This window comes from Clinocottus analis, unplaced genomic scaffold (genome assembly GCF_023055335.1).
Source record: "Clinocottus analis isolate CAN_PGR_092001 unplaced genomic scaffold, fCliAna1.0.p SCAF_9, whole genome shotgun sequence".
Classification (NCBI taxonomy): domain Eukaryota; kingdom Metazoa; phylum Chordata; class Actinopteri; order Perciformes; family Cottidae; genus Clinocottus; species Clinocottus analis.
The window spans coordinates 1034704-1058470 of NW_027176251.1; the positions used below are offsets into that span (position 1 = coordinate 1034704).

Sequence of the window (23767 nt, forward strand, 5' to 3'; positions counted from 1 at the left end):
AAGGGGCTGAACAACACACACACACACACACACACACACACACACACTCGTCAGGAGAGGCAGATTCATTGAGTTTATACGTGGAAAACACACACACACAAACACACACACAATCAGATCAGATATCAAACGGCAGCGTCTGTCTGGAAGATTAGAAAAGCCATCTGTCCGCCATGTGGTAAGCCTCAGCTTATCAATAAACTTCACGCACTTCTGTGTGCGTATGTATATGTATTGTGTGTTTGATGCAGCCATGAGTATAGAGCGACAGAAACAAAAAAGCACAGAATAACTAAGAGTAACAACACTTGTTCTTTTGGTGGGCCTTATTTGTATCAACCCGGGCCTGGTGCCATCTCTGTGCTGCTATAATAACACATTTTCAGGATAAAACACTCATTTTGCAACACAACCAGACACGCAAACAGACCGCCTGGAAATGACTCATTGCCCACACTTAATGCGCAAATCAATACGTAGCAGTCGATCTCTTTCCTGGCTCAACATCACCTGTATTCACTCCATAAAACTTTCACCTGTATCGACCTGTACGACTCATATAACCCCGAGATCCATGAGAAGTGAGAGCCAAGAAGAGTCAGAAGATGCAAGCACATTTTAAATAGTTGACTGAGACACACACACACTCACACACACACTCACACACACACTCATTCAAGCAAATCCCAACTCCCATTATTACTCGTCTACACCAAGCCCTGCAGAGTGGACGGCAGAAAAGCTATTAGGTCTCCAACCTGTGGATGACACACGGACACACACACACACACACACACACACACACACACACACACACTTTCACTCTGGTCGAGCGAGGTCGTGCCGCTGCTTCCAGTCAAGTCATCTTTTCTGCTCGGTGATCAAGGTTACTCCGTCCCGATGATTCAAATTAAAGCCGCCGCTCAAATCATCCGCGGCTTTTAAATCCACTTCATCTCATATCTGTGCTCTCACATGGAAATCTAGGACATAGTCTGATCTCTCATTCATACATATACAAAGTCATCAGCTGAGGCACATGTGGAATTTATTGTTTTATAGTGGAGGAAGTGGACACACACACACACACAGTCTTGTATAGAAATGTACTCCCATATTCTTTTGTTGAAATTTCTGACTGGTCCTTTGCACAACTCATGAATTCATACAACACACACACACTTACACTCCTCTCCCTTCACTCACAGGTAGCCAGTGCTTTCATTTCAGCAGGTGGCCTTGTATGAGCATCCACACACACACACACACAGGTCAACCCTGCTTTCCATTTCAGCGGGTGGTCAGCGAGTAATGGCACTGATGGCTGAACATTGGACACTCAGACAGAAAAGCCGGAGTTATCTTCCAAAACAACACAAAAAAAGGGGCCAATGGAAATTGAGGGAGGCAGAAAAAACTCCCAAAGGAGGCCTTGAAAAGTCATTTGCGACATGTCCTTGAATGCCCAACTCTCAATTTCTTTTTATCCATGTCACACACACACACACACACACACATTTCCCCCCCACCCCCGCCCACGTAGCCTGGCGTGTCATGTTAATTACTAAATGTCTTTCAAGCTTTCATTTCCTCTTCATGAAGGGAATTACATTTGTTTTCCTTGTTGAGTCAAGATGACAGAGGAAACAAAAAGGGACAAATTAGAAGTGAGAAAGACCAAAAAAAAGTCTTTCAGCTTGTAAAAAAAAAAAAAAAGGGAACAGACAAGCTAATTATTAAGAACGCAAAGTGAGTTGTCCAATGTCAAAGAATACAGATCATCTTTGAATTTGGTGTTTTTTTTTAGCGCTACTCTTAAGGAGTCCGACATTATATTGTCCTCCGAGAGAGAGGAAAGCTAAGTGAGTCCCTGACACCACTCAACTGCATAAATTAATACATGTAATTGGATAAAACCACTGACATTTTTGAAAATTAGGACAGTTTGTAGTGTCAAATCATGTGAATGAAACTCAATTTGCCCTCATTAACCCATTGTTTGCGCCGTCTTCACCCATCAGGGAAACTCAATGGGAACTTTTAAGCTCAAGGTTGATGGAAAATATGTTTTATTTCACAGTAAACGGAGGCTTCCCAGTGGACACAACATGTGCACGGGGGTGATCCACTACACACACACGCACACAACAGCTGCCCAATACATCCACATGTATGTTTGTGCGACCACTGAGCAGCTCAAGTTAAGATGCAGGGGGTTAAATGGCACCGGATGTTGAAAAGTGTAATACTCCTTTAACTCCTTTTCAGGGAGGACCTGCTGGCCTGAGATGTAAACTGGAGGACATTAGCGTTCATATTTTTGCCATTCGGCCACCTCTGCTGCCAAAATACTTTGACTTAAAGCTCAACACTTTGGATGCGAGCACCACCTCCTCCTCATCCCTTTTCCAGATAACCTCCGTCCTATCCTCCTTGTTTCCTAGCCTCCTCCCTTCGTCAATCCCCCCCCCCCCCCCCCCCGAGCCGTTCCCTTGGTTCTTGCCTTATCCCATTACTCACATCCCCTCCATGATATTCCCATTATATCCCTTCAGTGTATTCCCAATCCCTGTGGATTGCGGGCGGTATTCCTGGGATAACAGGAGGTCGGCTGGCTTCTGCTGGGAATAGGGAATAGGCTTCCTTCCTCTTGAGGGACGCCGCAAAAGGAACCAGCGCTCCCTCCTTCATTTATTCATTTATCTCCAGCTTTCTTCATCAGATAAAGTGAGAATGAACAAATGAATGAACACTGGAGCGGTGATACTTGCATTCATTCATTCTTCTTCTTCTTCTTCGTCCTCTCCTGCCTTTAGTGCATCGTTCGAGTTTGAGAAACAAGGCGAGGATCTCACCATCCTTTGGGGAATCAATTTGTTCTTGTTTTTTGCCTTTTCTCAGAGGAGTAAAAGGAGTGGTCTTCGCTTTCAGTCGACTGGCTTCCCCTTGCTCACACATGGGATGCGCTACCAGCAATAAGGGAGCTCTTCCTTGTCCTCAGAGACATCGAGAGCCAGAGAGAAATAATCCTCATTTCCCTCCGGCAGACCCTAACGCTAGTGGGCATCTGGCGCTCGGCGGCCATATTGACAATTTGTGTTTTTTTTAAACCAATGACTCAATTAATAATGTGGACGATGAAAAATTGCGAGGAAAAGGATGACGCCAAAACCAATAAATCCCTCAACTCTTCAGGTCGGTTTGTGTGGCGGACAGAATTGCTTTCCCGAGGAGTAATCGATGGATGAGATTGACCGCCGATCGCCTCCTTTCCCTCAAGTTATCCGGTTTTTCTTCATCTCCTCTATCCGTAGTCGCCTCAAGGGAATCTTAAGGCAGGTCCCTAATCCCATGGCCTCTAAATTGTTACTGGGTGCTCGCTACACGTGGGTCACCTTGTAGGATCACCAACACACACACACACACACACACACACACACACACACACATATAATCTCCTGGCCTCTAAATGGTTACACTTGACTGCGTAGACTCATGCGCTATAGGACCTTAGACAGATGCAACTATGTGAGTCTGTGTGACAGAAAGAGATGAGAGAGGGCTATCCCTTCATCACAGTACCGCTCTCTTAAAACCACACATGCATAATACACAAAATGTGCAGTTTTATATACACCAGCGTGTGCACTTGGGACTGCAATTGCAATAATTTCCAGCATCAATTCAAATGAGATAGTAAAAACACAGAAGTTACATTTTGTGATTGCGAAACGCTCGTACAAAAAGGACACCAAAACGACAACTTAAATATTCAAATTAGTTTTACTCAGCACACTATTTTACATATCCATATTTACATATTAACAGCCTGTCTACCTGTCAAATGTCTGCACTGAAATTGATGGTATTGCATTGAATCTATCTAATTCTTGATATAAAATGAAAGTTTCTACTGATCCATTTGCTTAGCCTCCTTTTTTCTAGTCTATACATCTCTGTTGCCGTCTTTCAGTCCTCAAAACACTCCCCTCTTGTCTCTTTTCAGTTCTCCGTTACATTATTCCTCCATCTATCCATTTCTTCAGCTTTACCGGAGTCTAGTTTGTCTTTTTTCTTTCTCCTGGCAGCACATTGCTCTCCCTGTTCGTCTCCCTTTTTTTTTTTCCCCGACCGTCGCGTCGGATGATTTTGGCTTCAAGTGCATCTGCATCGCTCGTCGTTACCCTTCATCCCGGCTGCCTCCGTTCCCCGCTGACTCTTCCTCTCGTCTTTCACTGCATCCCTTTGCCCTTTTATCTTTTTCACCCCTTCCCTCTCTCTCTCTCTCTCAATCAGCAAAGTGGGACTATCTGACACACATCACAGAGGTGGAAGACAGTGGAAAGACAGAGCCAGCATACATTTTCTCTCAGACGCGTAAACGCATCAGGCGACATGTATAATCTCGCAGAATGACGGCTGTCGAAAGCTGAACCGTCTCTCATGCACGTTCTTCATACAATATCAATTCCCACCACGTCTGCGACTGTGTGTGAGAAGAGCAATTGTGTGTGTGTGTGTGTGTGTGTGTGTGTGTATGTGTGTGTGTGCTGGATGTCTGCGCTAACGCGCGTGTGTGTGTGTGTAGATGTGAGAGGTGGAGTCAGAGTGAACATTGTAAGTTTCCATTGGCTGTAACATCGCGGCGTGTAATGTTGCGTAGCACGCAGTCAGCCAATCAGACGGTCCCCACACACTCCGATTTATGAATGAGACGGCACGTATGCGAAGTACACACACACACTCTCGGAGTGAGAATACTCTACGGTGATGTAATACAATCGCAGAGCGGTAGACGCGCTTGTAACTCTAATGCAGTACGAGCTGAACAGTTCAGCAACGTTCCTGAATACTGTCGAATACCCTGGAAAACGCAGTTACAAATGGAAAAACTACAGAAAATGAATTGTCTGCAAATGTCACTTACCAGTGACATGCTGGCGTAGCTAAATAAAATGTACAAATATGCAGAATTTTGCCCTGTGAAAATGCAAATATTGATAAATCATGTACAGCACCTGCTACTCCAAAGCCAAGCTGCATTTCACATCAAGCATAATTTTTTTTTTAAAAAGCAGGTTGTTGTCTTAATAACACCGTAAAGTAACATTGCATGCAACACGTCCGGCATTTTCTATCCGCAGCGACGCCTCGAACACTTGCTCATCAACAGGGCTCATCTAAACGGCTCACATCCTCTCTCCGAGCGCCATATCCTCCAACCGTCTGTGTCCAAACCAGGAACTGAGAACGCCTCATTTGGCTGACATTGTGTGCTGGGGAGTAATTTTGCCTAACCGGTATGTAAAATCATAACTGAAGTGCTGTGTGTGTGTGTGTGTGTGTGTGTGTGTGAGAGTGTGTGCGGCTGGCTGGCAGAGAGGACATTGGGAGGGGAGGAGAGCAGCCAAAAACAATCAAAATATCCTGGTGTGACTTTCCATGAAGGGTGTGCGAGTGTTTGTGTATGCATGTGTGTGTGTGTGCGCCCATATGCGAGTGTACACGCCTTTCTATGAAGTCACTATTTGGCACATTGCTCTGCTGCTCAAATGTGGTTCGTTTGTGTCTGCGTAGGAGCATGGCGAGTAAACAGTGCCCTCTTTAGTCGTGCAGAGGAACTGCAGCTCGAGACGAGAACAAACACGAGGCGGTCGAAAACAAGCGTGGAGACAATGAAATGCAGAGTCGGGAGGTGACACAGGTTGTTGTAAAAAGTAAAAAAAGACACAAATTCAGACCAGTATATTGTCAGTTTGTGCAGAAACATTTAATATTTCTGATGACTGAATAAATTAACCGACCGCTGGTAATCACCTGAAGCAAGACATTTGAGGAAAACAAAGAAATGTCCTGTATATCATATTAAAAATGTATATTGTGTGTACGTACCAAGATGCTGAATGAAGAATGAGGAGCGGCCACCCCTCATCCCAGCAGTGGCCAATGCTTTTGACCTGCAGGCACTGTGCATTCAACCTAAATCAATGAGGCTCGTTATGTAAAAAGTCGACATGACGTCGTGCAGCATTACATTGTATTGATTTCAGGCTAATAACGGTGGAGCAACAAGGAGCAGGCTGCGTTTTATCGGCATTAATGATCACGTTTGATCGTGTGTAGCCGTCGAGGACTGAAAGTTACAACTTTTGAAACTATGAATGAGAATACAGAGTAGGGTTTTTCAGAAGGATGACCTCATCCTGATATTGCAGCAATGACTTCTTTCAACAAAAGGCTCTTCCAATGAGTCAAGGCTGCCACCTAGAGGCCACCGGAGGAACTGCTACTATGTCTTATACCAGGTGATGTCATAGTTTCAGAGTTAGAGAGGGAGAGGGGAGGGCATGGGGTGTGAAAGAGAGAAAACAGGAAAGAAGTATGAGGGAAGGGAGAGTGAGAAGGTGATGTCATGTTTTTCTGAAGCCGTCTTTGTCCAAACTTTCTGATTAAACTCTGCGGATCGGCACTGCGGCTATAAACAGACACTGTGGGAGGCATCCGTGTGATACCAGAGGACATCGCTATGTGAAGGACACAACATTCTGACACACAAAAGGATGATGTTCAACCGACTCCACGTCCTAATTTTCAGTCTGGCCGCATACTAGCAGACGCTGCATCCTTCAGAAGCCCAATTCAGTCCTTGTCTTTCCAGACTATTCCTCTCTCTACAATTCACTCCCAACAATTTCATGCTATTCTAGACAATTGCGTTGCATTCCATACGATTCCATTCAAAACAATCACCGACCCTCGTCCCCTCCTGAGCGTAATCTCCCCTGATTCTGGCCATGACAGACAATTTCTCCTTCCAACAACGAGTGGAGAAACGCACACCCGAAAGAAGACGAGGGGGCGATGTGAAGAAAGTGACGTCGGAGGAAAGAGAGACGGACGAGACAAAAAAAGGGGAAAAGGGACGGATAAAAAGCAGAAATGAGGGAGACAGAATCCAAACTAATCCTTCAGCTTAATCAGTGAGACGCTGACCTTTAAAGTACTTTGCTGAGAGAGTGAGTGAGAGAGAGAGAGAGAGAGAGAATCCTCATGCATCATCTCTAAAGGAGTTAGGCTTCTCTGAGCGACATAGTGGGATAAATGCATATGAACTGAAGTGGTAAATAACGGAGGACTGCTCTTTTGCTAAGCGGTGGTCATGTTCTTATAACTTTTGCTTTATTCACAACAGAAAGATCACCAACACCTCTTCTTCTATGTTGGAGTTGAAAACCTTTTGTGTGTCTTTCTTTCTCACACACAGACACACACACACACACCATGTGATGCGTCATGTCCTATCTTGGTTGTCAAACATGCCCAAACAGAATTAACTATTTTCTTGTTAAGTTCGTATTGAGTTGTATAAAAACAACAAGATAATGGTGAGAGGACTGATTATTTTTATTTTTTTTATCATCATCCAGATCTCTGTGTGGTCACTGCTCGGTGCTACTTTAAGGAGAAGAGAAGGACACAGAAATAAAACCTAATCTAAGAAAAACTCAATTTCCATAAAAGCACGCTTTAACCTTATTACCTGAGAGGGCATTACATTACGCCGTCTTCGTCTTGAAATGCGTCTCTTATCTGCTGAGGACCTTCAAACCACCAGAGCAGCGATGTACTGTAATCAGATTCTGAGACAGATATTTAGAATACAGAAATTAAAGCGGGAATCCAAAACAACTCCAACTATAAAACAAGTCTTCACCAAACTCACTTCCTGGGAGACGATTGCCACCTTGCCGCTATGTATTTATGTTTCTGTCTGCAGCCTGCAGCGTTGAACGCCGGCCCGCCCTCCCATCTCTCTCTCTCTCTCTCTTAAAACTCTGACAGGTGTCTTCATTGAAAACACTTTCATAACAAGCGGTGCACTTGGTGGATGTATGTCATCTGTAACGACAGTGGCATTACGCTGCCATTATCAGCGTAGTGCGCACGGCATAGTGCACGGTGGGGGGAAAAAAAACGACGCCAAAATTGCCAAAGAGGAAGAAAAGAGCAGCAAAGTGGTAGCCAGCCCTTTAAAACACAAAAGTCTGCCATTGATTGACGGACTAAGTGAGTGATAAAATGACACCAGTTAGTGCACTTTCAACATGAATATGTGGCACAGCGTCTCCACTGGCTTTTCCACCAGAGCAAAAGAAAAATACATAAAGATTATTACTTAATAAAACAAAATATCTCACCATCAATGAAACGGAAAATGATTGCTCTGAGAACATGACGACTAATAGAAGCAAATAAATACAATTAGGAAGTAAAATTGTTATTAATAGACATATTATGTCTTATAAAAGTGTGTTGTAAAAGTGTGTCACTTCAAATATGATTATTTTTTAACTTTATTCTTAAATGACTCTTAAACCGGAAGAGATCTACATTTGCTTAAATCAGGATTTCCTCCAAGAAACTTTTTTTTTAATATTCTTTGTCGTCATAATCTCAGTCTTAAACATAACTTAGCATGTCATAGCATGTGCTATGCTACTTCAGTACGACTCAGGGACAAATATTACTGGAACCACGACAGAAACTTACAGATTAACATTTGATATCCAAAGATTCACAATATATGAACGCCGACTAACAATATGGCCACAATTTAGCACATTGACCATACATGGTACAGGACAGCACATGTGTGTGTGCACACGTGATCAGGATGGTACCGCCTCATTTTGAGAGAGGAACAACCTTGTAAACTTAACACCAAGCCATGGCAAAGGGTTTAACATAGGATCTGGTACTGCACCAAGAGACACAGGTCGGATAGGAGGAGAGCTCCAGAGACAGAACAAAAAACACAGTTTTGCTTTTATTTGATAGACAGAAAGTGGCAATGGGGGGAGAGGGAATGGTTTGACATGCAACGGCGGTCTCAAAGCTGGAATCAAACCCGGGACATTGCAGTAATGAGCCGTGCACTGTAACCGCCCAGCAGCCACCAATGCGCTCCAGAGAAAACTATTAAAAGCAGAATGGTGGAAAAGATAGAGATCAAGGGTCTAAACTACCAGATGAGAGGCTGGATGGGGGCCTGTTGGCCTGTGTTCATGAGTAAATTCTGTCTTTGTATGTGCATGTCTTTGTGTGTGTATGTATGTGTGTGTGCATGACTGAGTGAGTACATCTGCATTTTTGAAGTGTGTGATTAATGTCCCTCTATGTCTGTGGAGACCCCATGGTGAGAGAAACGCCTGAGGGGTGAATATCACTCTTTTTTTTAGTGGGTGTGTGCACACTCACACACACACACTCACACACACACGCACACACTGTTTGTAGAAAGACAGAGTACAAACACCCATCCTGTATTTGTGTAGCAACTGTAGAACCAAGAACAAAACCCTGTTTCTTGGACTGTGACAAAAGGCTCTTTGCTGACATCCCAAACACAACGAAATAAGAAGAAAAGAGACGATGCAAGCAGAGGGAGGAGTCTCTGCAGACACATTTCCACAGCCAAATACTGCATAATATACCTCTTACTGTTTTTTACCTAAATGCATTTGCTTGGTTGTGTGTGTAACAGCACACAGCCTAAAAAAAACAACAAAGTATGCCACTGGAATAAGGCAGAGCTTACTTACGAAGCAAGACTGCCCCCTTGTGTTGAATCATATTAATGACATCAGTCCTTAAACCAGATGATGTCATTTTTTCCATTTTTGCCATGAACTTAATACAAACTACCGAAAATGAATAATCTCTCACCGGTCATCTTGTATCCGCTGGCGGCCAGCTGTCCGGCCATGTACTCTCCATCCGAGTTGTTGTGACTGCAGCCCCACGTTTTCATCCAGATTGTTTGGGTGCCAGGGATCAAACTAGAGGAAATAAGGACATATGTTGTTCTTATGTGGTGTGTGGAAATTAAAATAAAACAATAATATCTAGAACTAATGTTATTTCGGCAAACTGATGAAGACTAAAGACCTACGTTTAGTGTAGTGGGACAGACTGTTAAGGTAGTTGATATTGATATGATATCCTATATCTGTATTTTTTCATGATACACGAGGAAGTAAAACATGTAAAAAAAAACTAAAAAAAACTTGTCTGACACTGCATAGTTTTACATTTTTTACCGATAAAAAGTGAACTTTTGTAATATTACCATAAGTTGGCTCTTATTTTTACGTGTCCATCATTTTTCATGACATATGAGGACCAGTGACAACCTAAACTCACAATTGAATTAATATTTATTTATTGATATTTACCAGAGAAGTTAAATAAACAAAGAGCAATAAAATACTACATGACTTTAGTTTCCCCCTCCAGACCCATGTATCCTCCATGATGAAGCTCCAAATAGCCCAATTATTTGTAATTTTTAAAAAAATTGCGATTCTGCATTTGACTATAAAACTTCTTTGAGTGAATGGAGGGAAATTAAACACTGATTGGTTTTTTATTACTTGCAGTTATTTTAACTTCAGGGGGTTGATCTCATCAGCCTAAAACATACTGAATATGGCGTTATCACAAACTGGTCCTGAATTACTGCTCCACTATATCAAACAGTTCACATACCTGTCAGTTTGGAGCGCCTCGTGGCTCAGCTCCTCTTTTTTCTTCCTGGACCGTGGCATGATGCTCTTTCTAGCAGACTGTCTCTCGAGAGGAGTCGGGTCGCTGGAGGACACCATGTCCTCAATGTCCTCTATCAGAGAGTCGCAGGCGGACGGCATGATGGTCTGAAAATGAGAACGAGGCAGCGTCATATATATATTGTTTTTTAAGAATCTATTGATCATTTTCTCAATCAAACAACAATTTTCTTTAGACCAATGTAATGTCATCCATTGCTTTGACATTCAAAAATGTTCAGTTACCTATAACACAAAAAATAGCAACAAAAATGAAATCTCAGAATTGTTTTTGTTAAATTACTTAAAGAATTAATATAAAATCAATTAATTTCTATAAATTGTTGCAGCTTTCAATACTTTATAGAACAATTGAAACACAACTATATGAAACGAATCCAAAAGGTAGCTTATGTAGAATAGTAAATGTGCTTAACTTTAATAAAAACAAATCACTAAAAAAGTACATATCATTAGGGATTCAACAACTTTCTGTATTAATAGTGTGCTGCTTCTTTACTGGACATGTAATGGTGAAAAAATACTTCTAATTAATTAATCACCTTTCTGATCAATGGACAATACATCCTCATAATGATTAGAGAAGAACACCTGTTTCTTCTGACACACCTGATTCAATTAGAATATCCCATATGCAAACCCATTAGACAGATTTTGTGATTGTTATAGTTGCATCATTCTCCTAGCTTTCTCAACAGAGAAACAAACATTTTATTCATCTTGTATTGAAAGTATGCCAGAAGCTACATGAGTGACAGTGAGCAGGTAAATATTGCAAATAAATGAGAGTTGAACCTATAACGTGTGTATGCTTTCCTTTACGTTGGCATAATACAAAGATAACCGACAACCACGTGACACTATAGCTTATAACTTAATGATGCTTTCTAACAAACAAGTATAGCGTTATGTTAGCTAGTCTTCGCCACTGCTGGTGACGTTGGATAGAAAGCCAACTAGTTAGCTTAGCTGCATTAATATCGGTCACACCTCCGTTAGTCATACATCCTAGTAAGCTAACTTGTTATCGAATATATATTGGACAACTTTACAGTAAGCCACTCAACTGATGTTACGTCAGTATTTTCATTTTAGCTAGCTGCCCTCGACTTTCCCCTTTAACCTGACCGCATGAACGTTGACTGCTACGAATTAGAAAAATCTGTGAAAATGTCTAATATGACAGAAACCTAGCAGGCTGTCGTTTAATCTTGTTGGGTAACGAGCAAGCTATCTATTAAGCTAGCTCGGCTAGCCCCATTAGCTAACCTCTACCCACGTGCCCCTGTTTTGGGCAGATAGACCCCTTAAGATACTGAACAAAAGCTTTACCTGAGACGCGTTGTTGTTATTGGTGCAGAGAAATACGAATTCCGTTGAAAGGGTGTTTTGGAAATAGTCAATTTGATTATTTACACCATCAAAACAGTTGTCACAACTCTCAGACCGCCATACTTGTGCGTAGTTACGGTGCGTGAAGAGGGACAAACTAGTCGGGTGTGTATTTTACGCGATTGGACTTCATTTGAGCCCGTGCGATTCAACGAAGCGATGAATGGGTTATAAAATTAAATTAGTCATCCCTAAAGAATAAATAAACACGCTTCCATATTCATACTGCCTTTATTCAAATGTTCAATTACAAACACACAGAGTACAAAAACAAATCCATTTACCTCCCCCCCCCCCCCCCGAAAAAAAAAAACACAAATACAATTCAACTTCTTCATTTGACAGATGTTAAAGAAACTTGTATAACATACATCAAAGACATCAAATAAGATTACCTTCAACATTCAACAGCACACCGATACTCTCACCCATGCATTCAAATGTTTTGTTGTGATACGACATTTCTTTTCTGTAATTAGTGGAAACAGGCAGCAATATTATCATCTTACAGTCCATTCTTTCCTATGAAATAGTTACCATTTCACATAACCTTTACAGAATATTTACCAATCAGTATATTGTATTTGGTAACAGCTTAAGAATAACCGTAGGAAAATAGCAGGTACAACAGTGCCGTTTCAATCTTCACTACAGTTAACGCCACATTTAGCCCAATGAAGCGATTCTTTAAGGTCAAATCACACGAATCACTCATTAGAAATGAAGGAGCTGCAATTTCATGTCACCCATAATATATTTTTCAGACTCACCGGCAATGACACAAGCTTAAGCGGTGCAATTAAAATCTTGAACATTCCAATAGAAACCCATGGAAAGGTACAATCTTCCCAAAAAATCTTGTTTCCATCTTGTAAAAGTGGATAAAATATTCGGACCAGATTCTGGCCGCTTGAAATAGATGGAGGAAAATATAATTAAGTAAATGGTCTTAGAAAATGGCACAACTGAGGTTTGTGCACCAAAATGGGGAAAATATTGAGCTTTATTTTCTCCATAAATACATGAATATAAATATGCCTATAGGGAGATTGAGTTGTCAATCAGAGCATTTCTGTGCATTTAAGTCAAATTTTACATTCACTTATAATAGCACTAATTAAGCTATATGCTGATAAAGAAAACTGTATTTTCTCCTCAGCTGAATAGGTGAGGTTGATGTTAACGATTGAGTTTTGATTTCAAGTAATTGCTTCAATGGGCAATACTCATTGAAAAAAAAAAAACTCCCTCACATCATTCCAAAAAATAAAACGGACACACGGTGTCACAGAAGCAAACCCCCCGCACACACACACTTTAGCAGAGGACACAAGTCACTGATAATGTTTCAGTGGTGTATATAGACATGGCAATGTCTCCTAATGGCCAGTAAAGCGCAGACAGGCCGACTGTGAAAGAACGAGTGCATGTATGCATCATTGAATGTGTACAAATGTTTGTGTCAGAGAGATGAAAAACAAGACGTAAATAACTTATGGGGGGGGGGGGGGATTGAAAACTAAATCAATATTGCAAGTTTTCCGCTTTTCTACCGATTAAATGTGCACCCAAATATTCAAATTTAAGATGCAACAGTATGAGACCGGTTTACGAGCAAAAGGCATACTCATTAAAATCAGGGGATGAGTGAAATCTCGCACATATCGAAAGAGAAGAGTGCGACGTAATATCCATCACATCTAAATAACGCAAGGGGGGAATTTCTATGAAAAAAAAGGGGAATTCAAAGACTCATACACACTACGGCATTTACCTCTTTGCCCTATCACTAGAGTCCGACATGAAGTGAGAGGTAGCCTACAGTACCTTGTGCACTGAAAAAATTTAGAAAACTGTACATCAATTTACACATGGCAGGCTATTCTTTCACATTACTCACACATGCTGCACACGCAATTACTCAAGCGCACATCAATCAGGGCGAGGGGGGGGGGAGGTTACACACTAACAGCAGCAATATCACCCGCAGCCGCAGGTTTCTCTGGATCGAAAGCCGGCGTTTCAGACGAGACGTTTGTGTTACGCTATTATAAAAAACGCGAGGAAAAACCATTAGAAGTGAACTGCAATGGTGTTCCAAATACCACAAGAAAAACACATCTCCCTCCTTCCACCCTCAGCTCCTCGGTCAGCAATATCTCTAGCTGGCTTTCCTTGATCAACCACTTGAAGATTCAGCGGCCCTACACAACAGTGTGACCGCGCAGACAATGAAACATGGCTTGTTGCTCTGCGTTGGCTCAATTTACAAAATAGGGTCTATTAGTAAACTTTTTTTTCTTCCTCTTTCATTTTTTTTGTGTAAATATCGTGGTTATGGGCCCTTCATTACATGCAGAAGCCTAAATTAGTAGCCCCATGGCCACTTGTTGCTTAGATGACCTGGATATCATTTCTATAGTATTAAAAAAATCTATTAAAAAGTCACACTTATTAAACCTAAAAAGACAAACGCGTGCCGATCCTCTCTCCTACGCTGCTTCCACACAAGAGTAGGCGGCGTGCATCGATAAGTGGTTAGAAAAGTCACAATTTAAACCAATCGAAACCACGGTAGAGTTTCACAGCACATAGTCCCGAGTGAGGAGGCATTAGGGTACGTTTGGTTATGGCAGCTTCTGCTGATGAGGAGGATGACGGGACAGAGGGGAGGGGGGAAAGCAGCAAGAAAGTGGAAGCTTGAGGGGGGGTCCTGATTTCACAAAAGGTTTCAATAAAAAGGACGAGTTAAGAGATGATACCCCGGTTTGCGAGTACATCCGGTGGTTTTGCTTCAACGCAGCATCGCCCGGGTGCGATGGCTTCTGTTCACGCACACGGGGTCACGGAGAGTTACACGTTACAATACCTTTTCCCACATCTTTGTATTCATCAAACTGTGAATTGGATTACAAAATATGAGGTCGCCCACTTGAGCAGTAGACAACAGGCTGATCAGGTGGACAGATAAAGATCCCTTATTTAACTCAGACTAAACCTATCTGAATATGGAGATAGCACAGGAGACAATCTGTGCAAATGGATTAACTAATAAGCCATAAGGCGTATTTTGTACATTTAAAACTTGTGCACACTAGGAGTGTGTACTTATTAGAGTACACATTCCTATTATTTGCAAGGCCATTTTAAATTCGGTATCCATGTCATGTGCACTCAGAAACCGTATATGAACTTCTTTGCAGCTCTCAATACATCTAAATAGTGCTTAAATGTACAAAATACTCATATTCCTTAGTAGCTTTATGATTATAGGTCCAAACGTCAAACCCTGACAGGTGTCTGAGCGGGCAGAGACAAGAACAGGTGACCAAAAACCGAAGGATAACTACTGTATTTGTGAATGACGTGTAGCAAAACTTTTTTTTTTTAAATATTCAATTTAAATATCTAAAATGTCCCACACACAAATTTCCTATTTAGCGGTCAGCAGCTTGAGCCTCATATCACAGATCATTTATGCGTAAGAAGGCATTCATGAGCCCTCACAGCACTTGGCATCAACACATCGGGATGACCTTGGACAAGTAAATGCATCACATGGCAACAAAAAGCCCACGTTGATCCGTCGAAGATGTTAATGAGGTGCTCGGTATCGCCACTGATGTCCCAAATTGATTAAATTCTGATTCAAATGGTCAACATTTGATTCCACATTAACTCAGTTTGGGATCATTTCAAATGAAAACGACCAGAAATCGCTTTCATGTGAAAGATTTTCCAAAGAGAGCAAATGTGTCACTAAAAACATTAAAGGCAGGGTTGGTAGTCTTAGGAAACTAGCAAGAGTACGAAAGATTATAAAAAATAAAAAGAGTATCTTACTGGCCAACTCATTTTCAGATGAAGTAGCTCGCAGCTTAAATTTAGCAAGAACGTTCCCAAGAACCCGACACCAAAGCCGCTCCTACGAGTATGAAAGTAAACGTGGCGAAATGAACCGACACACGGCTATCGTTCGTACTCTCATCTTGTGGGCAGAAGACTCTCAGGTGGGCAGGTAGACGGCCACACAGACCAATCACTACATTTAGGACTGAACGTGTTCATTACCTTCCCGCTACAGCGACCGACACCAGATTATTGTTTCCTGTAAAAGCTTTTGATTCATGGATTGCTGTCAGGATGAATAAAGAGCTTTAAAAAAGTGTCAAAATGCTTCTAAAGATTAGCAACACTGCCTTTAATGTTTACATTAACAATTTAGCTGTGTGTGTGTGTGTGTGTGTGTGTGTTAAATATTTGCATGATCCTTCCTTTTCCCTCTTCTCTACCTTTTGAGCATTCTGATGTGTTTTGGGGGATCTCAGGTGCAATCACCAGCGAGTATCATGCTCACCCACGATGTGCGTTAATGCCAGGTGGTGCGAGGGCGTTTTCCTTTGAGCTGTTGCATCTTTGCTGTTCTGTGACGTGAACCTTGCGTCATACACAGAAGTGGATATCCTTCCCATCCAAATTCATACTGAACAAAAAACAGCTTTCGGTTGTTGTCTCCCCTTCAACGCCCAGCGACACTGAGACCTTACATAGCCTGAGACAAAGAGCAATGGATACGTCTCTACGCTGACCAGTCGTGTCCTTTGAGTGAAATCCTGAACACCATTTATCTCTCGCGCCATGAAAGAACATGGCATTTAGCCCTCAGTGATTCTTCCCATCTATTTAGAATTGGTTTCCACTAACTACAGTCAGGCACAGGCATCAAAACTCTCACCGAGTCTCTCTCCCCCTCTATCGCTAAACATGACTTTCTATTACCCGATGTTAGCTGCACAGGAGGTCGTCCAGGCCGAGAGAGGGCATTTTATCAAAGTCACAGGCGTCAAACAAGTCGCTGATTCCCTGGTCGTCTCCCAAACCCAACAGGTAGTCGTCTTGGTCCAGAAGAGGAGGCCCGAGGTTTAAGAAAGGCCCCAGGGCCGAAGGGATCTGGTCCTCCGTTTGCTGGAGCAGACTGGTGTAAGGGGACGAGATCGGGGAGAGAGTGGTGACGGAGACGGCCGAGGAAGAAGGTGGAGCCAGGGAGGAGAGGGAAGAGGTGGACGAGCAAGTGGGACCTGTGAAAAGAAAGGGGAGTCAACGAGTTGTTGGATTATCTCTGCACGGCCAAAGGAACCAGAACAAGATGGTAGAGGACTAAAAGATGAGAATGTATTGATTGAAATGAGCAGTTTTAAATCATGCACTATAAGCTGCTCAGAGCGAGTTTTAACAGGTCATAATTATCCCTCTAATATCAATTTTCACAAAAAAACTGGATTATTTCGGCGTGGCATCAATCATAAACACTGATTTGTTCTGCCAGTAAAACATTATTTTACACTGGGACGATAAAACTAATTAATCGGCGGTTCACATGCAAGCCGAAGTGTTTTTTAGATTGACAATAGTCAGTTACATTAATGTTAATACGCCTGTCTATATGTCAACACTGTGTCTTAAAGGTCCCCGTGTTTAACGAGGAAAACGAAGTGGAAGTAGCAGATAACTATGTACTTTCCAAGAAAGAGAAAGTTGAACGTCAATCATCTACTTTTGGGGCACACCCCCCGTCTAACTAGACAAACCTTGCAGGACTTTGAGGAAAGGTGAGTTCCCGTTGATGTCCATGCTGCTGTCCTTCACAGGACTCCTGGGGTCATTCTCCTCATCTGGACACAGCAGGACTTCTATAGGACCCTTGGTGCTGGTCAGATGGATTGACAAACTCTGGAGAGGGGAGGAAATAAATCATCAAAAAAAACAGACAGGACTTCATTTGAACGACTTGAAAGATTAAAAACAAATAAATCTGCTCTTAATATGCCCTAAACTTGTAAATCGACCACTATATATACACACCAACGGTACTGGAGTCTGTATACGTTACGTATGTGTACCTAATAAACTGGTAACTGTAAAATTGCATTGACTAAGTCTCGCTATAGACCTGGAAACCTCTTCTGTCGCCATCGTACCCAAATACCTGGAGAAACAATCAGCAACATCCGCTCTAGAAGAGTCACCTCAACTATATGCTCCACAGCTGCAGAGTCTTTAAAATAACAAGACCGAGTCAAACAGGATTATTCATCCAGACTACCACTATCACAAGACTTGATCATGCATTCTCGTATTTTTCTCATGTGCGGGCTGAAGTCGATTTCCCCAAAAGTCCAACAGTTTTCTGAAGGGAAGTGCAAGTAATAGGTCAGATGACCGGTGAGCAGGAAGCAGATCCGGCTGGTTGCCCAGCGTACACGTACCTCATCAGGGTCCGGTACTTCTAGTTTGGTGTCTGTGGGCGCTTTGACGACAATGACAGTCTGGTCTCTGAGGTTTCCCAGCTGCTTAATGTCTTGGTACGTTACATAAGCATTTGTGGAGACGACGCGGTTAAAGAAATAACACAACATTGTCAGTATGCGTCGATGCTAAACATACATGTATGTGCAAGCTCACTATAATGACCACAAGCCTCCAATATGCTGAAGTGATTGCTGTACAATGCTGGTGTGTTAATATAGATGAGTTGCGTAACAGTCAAGGCCTCTGCCTTCACATTATGGGGCGATTTGCAAAAAATGTTAAAAGTCAGGATGTGTGTTATCAAAAGACAGAGTTGGAAGATGAAGCCTTGCACATTGGCTGAAGGTACATTTTTTACATAAGTCAGCTATTTCTAAAATAGCCAAATCACAACGGTATCGCCATGACCTCACTGTGAGACGGAAACAGGCATGTGTACAAACAATTTACGCCGCCATCAATCAATTTGGTAAAGTGCTATGAGAACATAAGGATAAGGAACAAAAAGGATATTTCTGATTGCTCTGCAAGTCGCTCATGTGTCGCATATCCAAGCTGCATCTCTGGATTAGTTGTTCAAGCCTCTGCTCTTCTTCCCCGAGGGCAGAAACCTCTGACGTTAGTCTCTGTCTCTGGTTCAGTGCCCCCTCCACCTCAAGCAGACTACAGCCCCTGTAGAGAGAGAAAGGAGTGAATAAAAAACAGATTTAGTACTGGCTCCAGCACTTCACTTGCTATATTCGAGTTTTCTTTTAATTGCCATTTTTGCTGGAGTTGGGACGCCACAGATTTGCATTTTAAGGAACTCTTCCATGTGAGCAGACCATAACATTTCAAGCAGAGGTATCACAGCAATGAAAAGACTGAATATGTTGCGTCAATATAAAAGATAATGAAACTAAGACGCGGTTAAATGCTTTCATACCGTCATTTCATACAAGATTAACACATTATGTCGTTATTCACAACTTGGATGACTGATATGGATTTTATTTATTTAAGCTACATCTAAACTTAGGCTAACCCCTTCACTAAAAGAGTTACAGGACCGCGTCAATGGATCACAAAATGTATCCTTTAGATCGTATCACTGTTTTCAGACACAAAACAGATCAGCCGGTGGGGGAAGAAGAAGAAAAAAAAGGAGGCAATAAAACTTAAAGAGAAGGACAGATCATGTTTTTCGTCAACAAGACATAACGGCGGATACAGGTCGCTTTGTTTCGTCATAGAAGCGGATGAACAGGACATAAAATCCCTTTCAACTGGGCCAAAGTCAGCGTAAACCAGGGCTGCAATTTGTTCGTTGGCTAGATATTCGTTTCCCCATTTGGGTATTTTAATAGTTGTTACACACGTGCATGAAACACACCAAAAACAAAATGTGTGGGGGAGCGGCTCAGAGCGAGTGACAGAAAATGTCCTGCTTTAAAAAGCCCGTGCTGCCGACAACCGAGCGGTCCAAGCGCCCCCTTGGTCACAGCTGTCAGCTCGAGTGTTGCCAGCAACACAAGCTCCTTCCTGACAATTTCAGCGAGGATTCGTCGCTCACCGAGTCGCCGTATCAGGGATCGGCAACTAGGAAGCTCCCGATCGCATATTTTTTACTAAATATTATCAGAAGTTCAGCAGTAAGACTGTTTTTTTGACACTATGATGGTTAAACTGTGATTAATCTGAGCTACACATTCGTGCCAAACCGATGAGTGGGGCGCTTTGGGCTTTATCGCTCAAGTGTTTGAGTGATGAAGTGGCAGAGGGAGCACTTACATCCACTGAATGTTGTTCTTTGATTTCTTCTTGATGAGGTGAATGCCTTCGAGCACATTGGTGATGTCATACAGCCGCCTTTTCTGGACCTGAATGTGAGAGGAAACGGGTCTCATCAGTCACTCATTTAGAGGTTAACTTAACCATGTAAGTAACCAATCAGAGCAAACTAACACAAACACCCGAAGCCATTTCAATATTTTAATTAAGCAGATATATACATCTCCTACACATTTTCTTTGGATTTGAAATTACCTGTAAGGTTTCTGCGGCGAGGTTGAGGTCCAAGACTCCATCAGAAGACTGAGCGAGAAGGTCCACAAACTTCTTGGTCAACAAGCCCAGGGAGGTGTCGTATCGAGTCTTTTCTGGAGGAGACTTTGGCGCTACAGTAGAGGAAAAGTGGCAGGAAACGAAATATGAATTGAAAATGACAACGTATTGGCGAGGAAAGTAAAACATAAAACATCCTAATAACAGTTAAAGTTAGTATGACAAGGCCCAAGTGAATTGTGAGCGCATTAAACTGTGCGGGCCGCCTCTCGCACATAATGCCGCTGTATCGTAGATTCTAAGCAACATGTACAAGATGGCGGAGCCCTTCTTACTTCTTGGGGTCTTTAGCCGTGCCCCATTGGCCACCGCGGTCCCCGCTCGGCCTCTTGGAGTCCTGGCTGGTTCCGACTGGTACTGGTGGTCTGAGTCATCGAGCGCCAGCCGCCGTTTTGCCTAAAAGGGACATAAACATACTGTTAACCGCACATATGACCGTTTGGGTTATTTGGCAGGCACCTCATCTTTGAAGCCACCGTGAATTAGGTGTGATCCTAAATGCATCAGTACTTTTATAATGTGCGTGTGACTCCAGCATCAGCGCTCTGAATTGAGTAATTTAAAGTTCGTACATTGATAAAGTGTCTATTTGGGACAGAAATGGCTTTATGTCGTTGAATCTGAGAGGTTGTCGTTCCGCTGCCTTTTCCATTTTAGTTTTGACAAAGAGACGTCTTTCTCTCATTATTTCTGGAGGTGGAGCAGCCAAACCAGTCATGAAACAGTTCAAAAAAATTGCTGTCTTAATGACACAACTCCAGTGCTTCTTGTTGAAACAGCTGATTCTAGGATGTTGCTCAAATCCAGTGTGTGCTTTCTTTTTTCTGAACGTACTGGCCAAGACAAACCCACATCGCCCAAGAGTGAGTCACACTTATGAGTTTAATCCCATTGCTACATGTTAGTGCCAGAGAAAGCAAATACAAGTAGACATAAAGAGACCAGGCACTTTAAAAGGTTTCAAATAGGCGATCCCAACCCATATTAATGCATTATATTCTGGTGAGGTACGGTCATTAGATATGAATTCAGCAATAGTAGGTGTGTTAAATAGCAGCCGGACTGGACTGGACACCATGTGCAAGACCATTTATGCTTCGTGTTTAACACCAAGGGTCATTTAAACTAGAAAAATATGAATTCCCTCGGCCTAATAATCATCCTTGACATACATTTGCTTTTTCTTAAGTGAAAAACTAGACACTTTCCCCCCTTTTAACAGCTTAAATGGCATTGTAGTCCTCATGACTGTTAAACATGGCATGGTGGATTAGTGAATTGTCTTTTTAACCAGGGGGCCCTTGTAACTTGTGTGTTGGCAATAATCCACCCTGTTTTAGTGTCTGAGAAGCACACCATGTACCATGGTACTGGTGTATTTGATTCCCCCTCTAACTCACATGTAGAGGGGTCAACTCACTTACCACCCACGAGGTGCATGACATATTTTAAGTGTAGTAAACCCCCATATCGATATAGATATGTAATACTTTCTTGCTTAATCAAGCTCAAGTCAGAAAAGGAATAATATGCCCTCTGTTGACAGTCAAAATGTCAGCCATTTTATATCAGCAAGCAGCTCCCCCTCACCCCCTGCCTGGTCATGGCTCCAGCCTGAGACACACCGAGGCTGGTCGGGTTCATGAAAAGATGAACAGCCGTGAACGAACCAAACACCACCGGGAGGGAGAGAGAGAGCTGCTCAAAACTATTCTGCGTGGTTTTGTGCAGACTGCGAACACAGGAAACGTGCAATCAAGTCCGCACACAGCAACAAACTCTCCCCAACAACCCCGAGTTTCACTTTGCTTTGGCACCGGAACGTCACACTTTGTGCACAATCGCAGGAGGACACGAGCCACTTGGGTGCAACAACATGATCAAACATTTTAAAGATCAAGGCCGCCAGCGAGTAACGTCCCCCTCGATCAATAACCGCTAACGTTACTAGCCATGAGAGCTAACCCACTGGCCAAGGCTTCACCCAAGTTGTCTCACATCTTCACGCGCCTTGAGGAGGGACAATGTCTTGTCGAGTAGTTTCTAAAGTCGAGTGACGCGTTTAGCTAAGCGTGCGATGGGTTAGCCACTCTCGTGGGTTCAAAAGCTTTTATATAAATTAAAATAATAAATGTAACTAAGAGCAAAGCAGCTCAACAACCCCCCCACACTCCCTCCCCCCTCTCCTCACCACCACCTACCCCCAAATTAGGGCACCGACAGCAGCCACTAGGCCGACCGCTAACGTTACTCATCTCCTACCAATATTTCCATCCGGCTGCGAGGCTCAAGCGGACTCACACAAAACCACCAAGTTAGCTTAGCACGCCGTGCGGGTGACGTGACCCCTCAGTTTATGTGAAACCTTCCCCAAAACTAAACTTAAACTAGCCGCTAAAACCTGCTCCTCGGTCCGCGGGGCAGCGGCCAGTACCCGCCGGAGTAACTCGGCTAGTTAGCTCGTCCCTCGCCGAGCAGCTAGCGCTAGCTGCCCGAACAACAAGCTCGGCTAGCTTAGCGAGCTAACATTTCGGTTGTGTGTCTGTTTGTCGCCAAAGACGTGTTAAACCTGGGCGGTGTGGGGGGTCATTACCGGCGGTCTCCCCAGAGTGGGTCGTTGTCCGGCTCCGTTTGCTGCAGCCTGCTGTGGAGTTGTGTAAATGTTGTTGATCTGAGGCTCGGACAAACACACAGTTGATGTCTGTGTAACGTTGCAAGGCGGCGGGGTGGTTATAATTTGGATATACGTCGCGTTGGCTTGACCGGGGTTTAAGCGATCCGTGAGAGTTGTTAAAATTATGTTGTTGTCCAGAGGAGAGCCCCCGATCCCCGATAAAATCACTTTGTCCGGAGCCGAGGAGATCCCTCTTCTCATCTTGCGTATTCAGGGTAACCCCTTTCTCGCCTCGGTACTTTCAAGCCCGTGTTGTCTGCTAATCCGCCGCGATAATTACAAAAATAATCAGACCGAAGTAAAGATAACAGTCTGATGCATCGACTTTTGTAAAGTATTTGTCCTTAAGAAAGTGCATTTAGGCAGATGCAACGGATTAAAAAGTAGCGCAACTCTCGTTTCCCCCGTCTAGAAATGGCTTCAGGAAACGGCCTGATGAATGAAGGGATACGGTTTACGCGCTCAAGAGCCCTCCCGCGAAACTCGGATTTCCCGGGAAATTTTCAAACGGAATCTGCATACCGGAGGCTATTGGTCTTCCGGGGCCGAGTCCCCGCCCTCGCGGCGGCCATGTTTGCCAATGACAGGTCGCGATTCGTTGCGCCACGTGTTCATTGGCAGTTGTAAACAGGCCGCGTCATCTGACGCGCCTTTGCGTGTTCCC

General features: G+C 43.0%; 2 protein-coding genes across 4 annotated transcripts in view; both read right to left on the bottom strand.

Annotated features, from left to right (window-relative positions):
• Positions 1–12088, bottom strand: part of cdkal1 (CDK5 regulatory subunit associated protein 1-like 1) — a 200182-nt gene extending 188094 nt beyond the window's left edge. Inside the window, exons 1-3 of one of the 2 annotated variants that reach the window (XM_068570623.1) lie at positions 11958–12088; positions 10549–10712; positions 9727–9839 (exon numbers count right to left, since the gene is read on the bottom strand). In XM_068570623.1, coding sequence (XP_068426724.1) covers positions 9727–9839; positions 10549–10706 — 271 coding nt within the window. In that variant the 5' untranslated portion in view covers positions 10707–10712; positions 11958–12088. Of the gene's footprint in view, positions 1–9726; positions 9840–10548; positions 10713–11957 lie in introns of those variants that run through there. The other variant, XM_068570625.1, reaches the window with a different exon arrangement.
• A 237-nt stretch (positions 12089–12325) lies between these two features.
• LOC137781647 (transcription factor E2F3-like) lies at positions 12326–23522 on the bottom strand. 2 transcript variants are annotated; one of them, XM_068570536.1, is made up of 8 exons: positions 23023–23522; positions 20705–20825; positions 20352–20482; positions 20097–20185; positions 18839–18998; positions 18284–18397; positions 17606–17747; positions 12326–17095 (listed from the first exon to the last, which is right to left on the bottom strand). In XM_068570536.1, exons 1-8 carry the CDS (start codon positions 23302–23304, stop codon positions 16803–16805), a joined length of 1332 nt encoding a protein of 443 aa, XP_068426637.1. In that variant the 5' UTR covers positions 23305–23522; the 3' UTR covers positions 12326–16802. The 2 variants fall into 2 exon arrangements, with proteins under 2 accessions (XP_068426637.1, XP_068426636.1); XM_068570535.1 differs by having other exon boundaries at positions 20352–20485.
• Positions 23523–23767: the final 245 nt, after the last annotated feature.

What these genes read in the sequence shown, in the direction of transcription:
- LOC137781647 (XM_068570535.1), bottom strand. Translation starts at nt 23,304, where the DNA reads ATGAGAAGAGGGATCTCCTCGGCTCCGGACAAAGTGATTTTATCGGGG. An exon ending in ACGGCTAAAGACCCCAAGAA is followed by an intron (nt 20,486 to 20,704) that starts GTAAGAAGGGCT and finishes TTTCCTCTACTG; the next exon opens with TAGCGCCAAAGTCTCCTCCA. An exon ending in ACTTGCAGAGCAATCAGAAA is followed by an intron (nt 18,398 to 18,838) that starts TATCCTTTTTGT and finishes GTCGTCTCCACA; the next exon opens with AATGCTTATGTAACGTACCA.